This window comes from Eurypyga helias, unplaced genomic scaffold, assembly GCF_000690775.1.
Source record: "Eurypyga helias isolate BGI_N326 unplaced genomic scaffold, ASM69077v1 scaffold24280, whole genome shotgun sequence".
Classification (NCBI taxonomy): domain Eukaryota; kingdom Metazoa; phylum Chordata; class Aves; order Eurypygiformes; family Eurypygidae; genus Eurypyga; species Eurypyga helias.
Window position 1 is genome coordinate 2,560 of NW_010225355.1, and position 10,697 is coordinate 13,256.

The 10,697-nt window shown below is 50.3% G+C and overlaps 1 protein-coding gene across 1 annotated transcript; it reads right to left on the bottom strand.

The window, feature by feature from the left end:
• Positions 1–4,662: 4,662 nt before the first annotated feature.
• Positions 4,663–10,202, bottom strand: LOC104507842 (DNA-directed RNA polymerase III subunit RPC9-like; the record flags this gene model as incomplete). The annotated part of the gene is made up of 2 exons (XM_010149264.1): positions 4,663–4,806; positions 10,145–10,202. Coding segments are annotated over 2 exons (202 nt in total), but the record flags the coding sequence as incomplete, so codon positions are not given.
• Positions 10,203–10,697: the final 495 nt, after the last annotated feature.

The following is a 10,697-nucleotide window of genomic DNA, read 5'->3' on the forward strand; positions in this document are numbered from 1 at the left end:
GCTCTATTCCCCGTGTACCAGCCAGTGCATCCACAGCTCCCAGCAGGCGCTCGGCCCTGCTGCACACAAGTCCCATGGGGCAGCGGCCCCCAGCCCCCCCTGTATCTCCCTTCCCTCCTATGCTGTTTGCATCAAGCCCTTCCTGATGAATTTTTGGCTTTTCCACCTCTTTTCAGATGGTCTTTCACCCTGGGGCTGGCGCTACTTTAATTACCTTTGAAGTGTAGGAGCATCACGGCCCCCTTTGATGGTCGTGTTAATGCCCGCGGAAGTTAACCGAACGAAGAACCTTAACGCAGAGGGAAGTTCCTTTCAGCAACGTGCAGGGAGACTCTTGCTCGTGGCAAGCAAAGGTTCTTGGGGCTTAGCAAACCTTTCCCAAGTGCTCGCTGCTCCGGCCAAAGTTCCGAGTTCTTCAGCACAAGCATTTCTTTTTGCTCAATAAAAAACTTTGCAGCAGGATTTAGTTCTGTGGGAACAAAAAATATTTTCTCTGTCAAGGTCTTCAGCAGCTCCAACCTAAACAACACCGCCATCCACTCCCGCCAGGACACTGGCCAGATCCCAAACTGCGCCTCCAGAGCAGCCCTCTGGAAAGGGGGGAACGTGACCTCCCTCTCTCCAGGAAGGTTGTAAAACAGGACTCGTGGTTTTACAGGGTGCTTTGGGCTTCTTTAGAGAATTCCCTGGGCTCGTCCAAGGGTGTGGGGGGTTGGATGCCTCCAAGCTGCTGCTGAAATACTTTGAAGAGCTTTAACATCCCACGGACAAGGAGTTCCCTGTCTGCCTTGAGCAAAACCCTCTCCCCTTTTACAGGATCTCACCCGGGAACAGGGATCCCGATCCCTGATCTCACAGTGCAGCACTGGGAGTGCTGGGTTATCAAGCCAGTGGTGAGGAACCAGTGTCCTATGGGCAGGATCTCGTCACCCAGATGAAGGCATCTCTCGCACAGGCAAGGAAAAGCCACAACGCTCGTTCTGGCAGTCACTGCTCAGTCATCTCTCAGTGGCCTTCCAGCTGCCCACTCCCTGCTCTGCTCTTCCCACATCCCCAGCATCAGCTCACTGCGACGCTCGCTCTGGGACACAAACTGGGTCTTCCCCACCAACACCAACACCTCACTGATGCAAAGGCCAGTGTTGGTGTCCCCAAGTCACCCTGTGCAAACTCTCTCCCTGCCCTCTCCACCTTTTCCTGCAGCCACGGGACGCTCCTGTGCCTGTTGCCATCACACCCTTGAGGTCGGGAGAGCAGCGCCCATCTCTGCCAGCTCAGGATCTGCTCCCACAATGGCATTTTAGACACAAGAGGAACTGGTGTAATTTGGGTTTCCTGCGTAAACACGAACCTCTGATTGCCGTTAAGGAAATTAAATGAACAACCTCTCTGGGAAGCAGGACTGTCCCCTGCTGAAGTGGACATGGCCACCAGCCCCGCAACGCCGGCATGCCGGCGCTTGGCAGCCCATCCGCAGGGGAACGCTCTCCTTTGGCTTCATGGCTCAGCCCCATCCTCAGACTTGATCTCGTGCCCAGTTCGGGAGCACAGACGTTTTCACAGGAAGGCATTCCATCACAGAGTTCAGCTCCCCGTTACCTCTGCTCCAAGCGACGGGACGCTGTGCTGCGCATGCAGGACACGCCATCGTGGTGGGGAATTCCCAGTGCGCAAGGCTGCAATGTCTGCCAGCTCCGCACGCTACGAAATTCCAGACTCGACTCCCTGTAACCAACGAAATCCCAGTGTTCACCACAGATCAGCGAGGACCTGGCCAGCCGGGACTGCTCCGCGAAGGGACAGCCCCAGCTGGGAGCTCTGTTTTACAGGAGGAGAAAAAGCTGCCGCTCCTACCTGGCTGTGCTCTGGTGCTGGGAAAGGGATACACTGGGAACAGCGATGTCCGCAGGGAATTCTGCAGAAGACACAGGAAATCCCTGTCGACGAACCAAGCAGCTTTGGATGGTCACCCCGCGCAGAGCTGCCGTAGCGAGAGCTGTGAGCCTGCCAAAACCCGAACGCACGACACCGAATACAAGGGAGGAACACGCCAGAACTGAGAGGGCTGGAAGTAACACGCAGCACTTGAACACTCCGAAGTGCCGAGCATCCTGCCCTTTTCTTCTCAAAATGACGGACTGAGCTTTGCAGTGACAATAGCCGCGTTTTCTCGTATGCAGGACACGGGGTGCCACGCTCTCCGTGCCACCGTCACCTTCGAACGAGCTAGCAGAGCACTAACCAGTCAGCGGCTGGTTAGCTAGGAAGGAGCAGCCTTGGGAGACAGCAGATCTTTCATGCAATACAGGGCACCGGAAAAACTATCACATAAGCAAGATGACATTTCCATTCCATAAATCATTTCTGAGTCTCCGAAGAACACAGCCGAGAGCAGCACCACCAGGAAGTCTGCTCAGAGCCGGAGCCACCCCTCACCTGCACTCGGCCGGCCAGCGAGCAGAGACAGCAGCTTTAACAAAGGATTCCTCGACAAGGTCAGAATCCCACATCCCTTCTAACGCCGCTCAGTATCGCGCTGCAGGGAAACTGTAGTTTTGGGGAAACTGTAGTTTACGCATCTTGACCGAGTGACCAAGTTACCATGCGTTGGCCGAGGTCTGCTGTAGGTGTCCACCTGGAATGGATTTTGATAAGAAGGTTAAGCGAAGCAGCCAGCGAAGGGTTTTCCGTACCTGGTACGACACACACCCAAGAGCGGACAGCAAGCGTGCCGGCAGAAATCCGTTACGGTAGCAGCCGGCAATTCCAAAGATGGAGCATCCAACGCCGGAGATGGGTTAAATTACTCCTCCTGGCTGAAGACACTCGCGATCTGCTTCCACCTGCTTCTGCGGAGTCAGAGCACGCTTCGCTAACCCCTTTCAGAGGCAGAACTGGCCACCCGAGGCCACAGGGTGTCAGACACCCCAGGGACTGCTGCGAGAAGTGCTCGTCGTAGAGCCGACCGCACGCCATTCCCCGACATGCTCCTCCCGGCTCTGCCGTTTGCAGCCCCTTCAGAGAAAACACATGTCCATGTCTCACAAAACCCACCACGCACCTTGCCCCTGCAATACCACACTCACCCAGGCAAAACCCCCTCCAGCCTCGGAACACATTTAACAGAAGTGTTGTTTCAGGGGTCACAAATATGTTTTCCGATCTTTTCCTTTCCTCTCCAAACATCAAAGAAACCTAAAATACCACGGAAATGCGTATCATAAATCCCCCAGACACCGGAAGTTCTTGCTCCCTGTCACATTCGGCCCAACCAAAGCTGAGAACACGCCACTTCTTTGTGCAAACACACGAGAGAAAACCGTGACCAAAATGGGGGAAAACCTCAGATATGAGGTAACGGGTTTGAACGGGAAGAGGGAGATGGAGATGGGACAGCAGGAAGGAATTCTTCCCGGAGAGGGTGGGGAGCACTGGGACAGGTTGCCCAGAGAAGCTGCGGGTGCCCCATCCCTGGAAATGTCCAAGGCCAGGCTGGATGAGGCTTGGAGCAACCTGGGCTGGTGGAAGGTGTCCCTGCCCATGGCAGGGGGTGGGACTGGGGGGGCTTTAAGGTCGCTTCAACCCAAACCGTTCTGTGATTCTATGATATGATTCTTTTTCAGGGTCTTGTATCTTTTCTGTAAGCCATAAAATTCCCAGGATGTACTTCAAACCTTATTTTTATTTCCAGCATATTACAGTAATTCTAAAAGGCTGGTCTGCAGTCACAGCATAGAATCAGTACCACGAGTAACTCACGGCTATGTATAGATACACAAAAGGTGTTATAATCATCAATGCCTTCAACGTTAAATAATTGATCATGAAATCTTTAACCAGACAAAACCACAAAAAATTCTGCTTCAACCAGGACAGATTCTCCTTCTAAAGCAGATCAGGACTCCAGTGCTGGCTCATCCATTTATTCCACAGCCAACAGCGTGTTCGGAGTGTGGGTTGTCTGTATTTAAATACTGGAACAAATGTTCAAAGGGAAATACACCCCTGACACCCAAACGTCCTTCTGCCCCTGTTACCAGGAGCCCTCACCCCACAGCCCAGAGCCCCAGCTGCTGTGAACTGCCCCGGTTCCGTGATCTGGATCTCAGACACCCCTGAGGACAGCTCACTACCAGATCCTCTCACTTCCACGATGCCAACAGCCTGCTTGAAGTTGCCTGGCCGGATACCGGCCGTTCTCTCTGCCCGGATCACTGCCAACAGCCCTTTCCACAGAACGCTGGCTTTGCGCTGCAGACAGGTTTCTGAAAACCAACTGGGCAATACAAAGGCATCTGAAAGCAATTATAGTACTGCTGGGATAATTAAAACATGCCAGCTGTATGTCAGCTATTCAAATGTACAGCTGTTATAGGGGCAATGGAAACAATACAAAAGCTTCAGATGCTGTGACCCACAGTTTCTCAGGCTGCATTACAGTCTCGGCTGCCACCATCCCCAGCGAGGACAAAACACCAAAACAATAGTCTCCTTTTCCATGCTTTCTTGTAAACAATTGTTCCCTCATCACCTCCGAGCCACAAAAGTCTTAACATATTTCACAACGATGCCTCAGACAAGATTAAGCTGGTATCGAGTAAAAACCAGAAAAATATCGGTGGGTTCTGCTGAAACTGCTGCCAGCCGTGGTCCAGATGCCTCCTATGCTTGGTCAGCTCTGCCTTCTGTTGCCATGGCCGAGCTTCTCTGCTGTTCTTCTGGATCCCCTGGAAGAATGCTGGTGACCGTCTGGAGCAGTGACTCAATCTGCTCTTCTGTTAGTCTCTCCTCGCTTTCTTCTACCATCTGCAGGGCAAAACCAGTGGATTGTAACCATTAAACCCAAACTTCCTCCCTCAGTTCCAAACGGAAGGGCTCAACTAGTTGGGAAATACTAATTTCAACAGATGCAAGACATTGTCTGAGCTCAGCACAAAGGCATCTTACAAAGTAGAACTCTGACAGTATTTAAAGAAAGGAAGAAGAGCTCCATTGTTAAAGACAACTGGCACTCCGTAATGAGCCCCTGCTTTCCTCATGAGAAGAACAACTCACTCGGAACAGGCTTGCCCTCCCCGGTTTCTCCTAAAGCCTCTCTCAACCTACACTTCAGGATCTTGAGCCAGGCTTTTCATTTCGCTCATGCGCAGACCTACTTTCTCGAGTTATTTTCCTCAGTTTCTGTGCCTTCACATGAGAATTGAAACGAGAGAACCTGAGGGTGGTTACCTGAACCTTGGGGCCTTGCCCAGCACCTGCACAGCAGGTACTCCGGCCAGACAAGAAACCACGAAACCCTACAGTGGTGGACTCCATTCCGATTTACGCACACGGCGAGATTCAGGCGGTAAAAGCTCAGAGCAGCACAAAACAGGCTGTCACGAACCAAGAAGAAAATTCCGTAAGATCAGTTAGGGACCCGCTCCCACTGTGGAAATGCTCCTACAAGAACAGTGCCCGCGTTTATAGGCAACTGTTCAAAGGAAAAGCTTGTCAGAGGGCTGGAAAAGCAAGCCAAACGAACTCTTCAGACGCAGATGAAGGCAATTAGGATTGCGGGGTTTGAGATTTTCTTTTTTATACAAAGTCCTTCCAAATGTCCTTGAAGAGCAGCGATTCAGATTAATTATGGTTCCAAGTCACATCAGTTCTAGCTATCAAGTGTCAGCTGTCCAGAGGCATCTTGCCTCTAAAAAGCAGAGTGGAACATTCATTAACTGGGTTTTTTCTTCAGTGTCCTGTGAGCTCTCTTTGCACAACCTGATCACCTCTCACCAGCCGTCAGCCACAGACCCCTGACGCGAGGAGCGCGAGCTCGCCAGACCCCACTCCTGTAGCAGGAGGCAGACAGCCAATATCCATTTGCAAATGACTCGTGGGGACCGGCCGGACCAAAGGATGACATTCGCCGCGGAGAACTACTGTAGGACTCTGGCTTGGAAACCAGCCCCAACTCTCATTCCTGGTAGCTGAGACACTACACACTACAAGTTAAATGTACGAAGCATCTCTGAACTTGACCCTCTGTAAGCACCGGCTGCAGCCGGACCAGCCCACCGCCGAGCGTAAACACGCAGCAGAGCACGCTGGCGTGTGGACACTCTGCTGCCAACAGAGCAGCCACTCTCTAGAGTAAAGCACTACTCTACAGACGACCACAACAGTACTAGGCCTTGCAGAGGACTGTCAGCCCGTTTTCCAGCCCATTGCGGTGCTTCCAAGTGCTGTTTCACCGAACTGGAAAGGCGGCAGCCCCAGAGCAGCCGGGCCTGCACAAAGGAACAGCCCACACGCCTTGGGCGGGCAGTGTCGCCGAGGGCAGAACGACTGACCCCTCAGCAGCCAACGCATCCCACGCTCGTTGCCATCCCACTGCTTTCCGACCTTCCGAGAAATGACTCCCGGCCCAGTTTAGGTTTGATTTATGGGATCACATGACGTCCACCCCTCTTCCCATTTAAATTTTTTCCCTGCCCATAGATGTCCTCTCCTTTTCTTCCGAAAACACTTTCTCCTTTAGGTCCTTGCCTTCAGGCAGCCAGCATTAAACACAAGGATTTGATCACAACCTAAACAGACAACAGAGCACCATGTCTAGATCATCAGCTCTTCTCCACTCCTGCATTTCACACAGAACACACATGAGCCTCTAACCCCTGCCCTGACGTGCTCCTCGGTGCCGAACGCCCCAACTCCCAGCACTAACGGTCACGTCGATGTCACCTGTACCGGCTGAACGGCGCCCGCAAGACGGAAGCTGCAGAGGCGGTGGGGACGTCAGCAGCCGAGCTCTGGGAACTGCCCCGGCGCTTTAAGAAATCGCAGAAAACTGATGGGAGAGTCTGTCACGTTCCAGGGGCTCTGGTGCTGTAACTGGTGTCTCACTAAACTGCTGAGAAAAGCATCTTTCAAGAAGGATGCTTGGTACTGACTGAGGAGAGGGTGAAGTAGCTCCAAACTCCCTTCCGGTGGCAGATCCATAGTCTCTGCCAGAGGGAAGTGGCCATTCCTTCAGCTATGCAGTAAATTCCCCTGGGGCTCACCTCCCAGTGCCTCCGAGCCACACATCCCCACAGCCAGCTCACAGACCCGAGCTACCCCGGGACAAAAATCCCCATGTGGCAGGAGGGACAGCTGATGATCCAACCTGATGCTCCAGCACCACTCTGCTGGGACACTACTCCAGAGTTCAAAAGCGTAGGCTGTAAAAATCAAACTTTCTCACTCTTCAGGGAAACGGCCTGAGCAGCAACTGATGAAACGCAACCAATGAGGAGGCAGCAAAGCAGCACGCCCAAAGGAAAAATTCAAGAATATATTTTTGGGAAAATAAGATGGTTAAACCCTCTAACACGTTCCCTTTGCCATCCAACAACAAAAGCCGATCTGCCAGGCTGGCTATGAGGAGCACACGCCTCCAGGCAGTAAGCTGGAAATCCGGTTTCAAACAACATGGAATTACAATCTACTTTTCCATTTAGAGAGAAGAACGTGGAGCCACTAATCCATCAGAACATCAGATGATGCTTCATCTTCAAACCCATCTCAGTTCAGCACCGAGCGGGGCTGGGCCAGTGTCATGGTTAGAGCGGCATCCCGTGTTTTCCCCCTCTGTGAGTCGCTGAGCCAGGAACAGCGCAGGCCGAAGGTTCAAACAGGAGCTCAGGATTGCTGCCATGTGTGCAGCGTTCCACCCCGTGGGACACGAATTCGGATTTCACGCTCCTTTTGCTGCTATTGTTGTTTGAAAATACACCCCGGCATGCAGTCCGGAAAAGACAGATATGAACAGTTACAGCAGTTTATGCATGAGAACTTAGAAAAGATCTTAGATCGCAAGATCACAACATAAATTTGCTTTTTAGCTGAAATATAGTTTTTTGGTTAGCATCAACCAAAGAGAGGGAATTTTATAGGGGGAGAGTAAAACCCCAAAAAGCTGGGAAGGCAACAAAGCAACAAGCAGTAAATATAACTAACCTCTCCCATCAGCTGTGAAAAGCCTACCGGGCAAATGTGACTCCAACCCATGGACAGGCAGCGCGGAGTGAAAACGTGAGGTATCAAAACCACTCAAGCAAGTGAGAGTCAGAGACATGGCTCGTCCTGCATTTTGTTTAAGGCTTTTTAGAAAGTGAGACTGATCTGCCTACACTCTATGACGGGTCACGACTTTTCATCACCGGTTATTTCCGACTCAATTGCAGGAGCGACTCAAAGGTCTTGAGGGCAGGTTGAACCGAAGGAGTCAAGGCCCTTTTAGACCGGCTTCCCTTCTCTGTGGGTTGTGTCTCATCCCCCGACTGCAGCGAACTGACTTTGCCTGCGTGAAATCTGCGACAGGTAACCTTCTCCCTACCGACAAAGACAAAAATGCTGGCAGCCTCCACTGCTCTGCATCATTTTATACCCAAAGATGCTCAAAGACAGAGGTTTTCTGTGTTCAAAGATGCTGCTCTGCTACAGTCTCATTCCCTGACCCCACCAAAACCCAAAATGACCCAAGACAGAATGGGAACAGCAAAATTATTTCCCTGCTACAGCTCCTAGTCGCCGTACTTCCCTAACAGAAATGACCTGCAGTTTCCCAGCAGTTACTGAGCTCAAGACTCTGATGTGCTTTGATGGAACAGTTAATGTACAGTGATTTCGGGGAGGCTTAATTTAACACAGTATTACCAGCCCTGTAACACGTGCTTTGGAGGAACTTGCCCTGAGAATGACCGGGGTATCGCAATGGAACAGAAGGAACTGCATCCCCAGCGTTTCCATGACAATACACATTCAGACTAGTCCCCAGATGCAGGAACATTCCATTTTTCATACATTGCTTTTGGGCGTTAGAGAAGGGTTCCGCATCAATAATGGGCTGACACGGAACTCGCATCTCCCATCTGTCAGTCTGAGCACTGAGTTTTACCTAACTGTAGAGGTTCCAAGGTTTATAATGCCAAAGTAGAACACTCTACAGAAACTTGGCTTTAATAGAAAGGCCCAAATTCTTATACGCACCTCCTGGACTACAAATATGACACAGGGTACAAAAGTATTTTATGGCAAGGTAAGATAATGACGAACCAGGTGGGGTAACGAGGGAAGGAAGGAAAAGAGCCAAAACCAGAATCACCTGAAAGCAACAAAAGATTATTGTGTTTATGGAAGGAAATGGAAGACAGTGTATGGCCCACATGAGAATATAGTAAATCTGTGTCTAAGCTAACAGAGGTCAGACAGGCTCTCCAACACTTAGGAATAACTTCCGAAGCCTTAATGCTCTTGCTTGGGTTGGTGACTGACACTGATCTCTTCAGTCACAAAACACAGTGTTAATTCCCCAGCTAGAAGCATCCTTTTACGAGACGCCTTCAGCATGAGAGTGTTCTACTCCTTTGCCACAAACGAAAAACAGTCCTACTGGTACCTCTTTAGTCCTCTCATTTTTTGCAGCAAAATATGATCCTGTTACTGCATAGTTTGGTTTCAGGGTAAGATTATAAACAGATGTTCTTAATGTAAGAGATCTTTATTAAAAGAACACCCTTATTATCATGATCTCTATTACCAGAGGATTTTGTATTCTTAAGGAGGCTCTTCAGAGAATATAACCATCTATTTCTGGTTAGTGACAATCCCTCTTTACATCAGAATTAGCTTGACAGACTGACAATGGCTACTTTCCATCAGGAAGTCTGTTACATCCATTTCTCACTCTGCACCACAGCTCAGAATTCCAGCTCAGTCATTACTCGCTTCTTTTCAGCGCGTTTGGTTTTACCAGAACACAAAATGGTGCTGTCAAAACAGCCCTGCCATCACCGCTGTCAAGAAGTGAAGCAGCTGATTACAGAGCAGCAGCAAAAGGACTGAGGTTAACTGTATCCTTACAGGCAATACCGTAACTAACCTTTAGCAACGGCATCGGGCATTTCCAACCTGTGACACAGAGAGAGGTGGAGAGTGTGTCCGAGAGAAAGATGGGCCAGTCCCTAAGGAGGCCTCAGGGCGGGTTTGAGACTGTGAACGTGAAGATGTGCATAAAGGGGTACATTCAACCCCTGACCATAAGAAAGTAACTATTCCATTGACCTTCCAGGTTAGAGCTGCTTCATCTAAGCCTTGAACCTGCAGGAGCACTGTTACTCACCAGCTGAATTTCAACTGCCGTCACAGGCCTGTGGTTAAGCAACTGGAGCTTTTCTGCTCTGTTTAAAAGCAAAGCATAAAAAAATCTGCATTACTACACAATCTGAGAATCCCCCCAAATGACTGGTAAGATGCAAACACGTTCCTGACCGTTCCGTTTCGGGCTGGGTTGGCAGCGTGGTTTAATTGCCACAATAATTTGGGTATTTTAAACACACTACGTACTCGTGAGTTCAGACATCCTGCTGTTGCCATCTCCAGTCCAAGCTGGCAAGGCAGAGGACCTTAGATCATTACTGTGCAAGCATTAATTAACATGCACTGCTGCTTTGTTAAACACCGTACGGAAAGGCTGAACAGCTTGTCAAAGATCACAGATTCTTTTGCTGTGAACACACGACCACAAGGACAATTATCATACCCAAGAGGTTACAATCCATGAACCAAAGGCAGTAACTTGTTTATCCTTTTAGTCCACTGCAAACACCAAGTAAACAAAACCCCAAAACCCAACACCAGCCGGAAACCACTTGGTCATAGAATCATAGAATCAT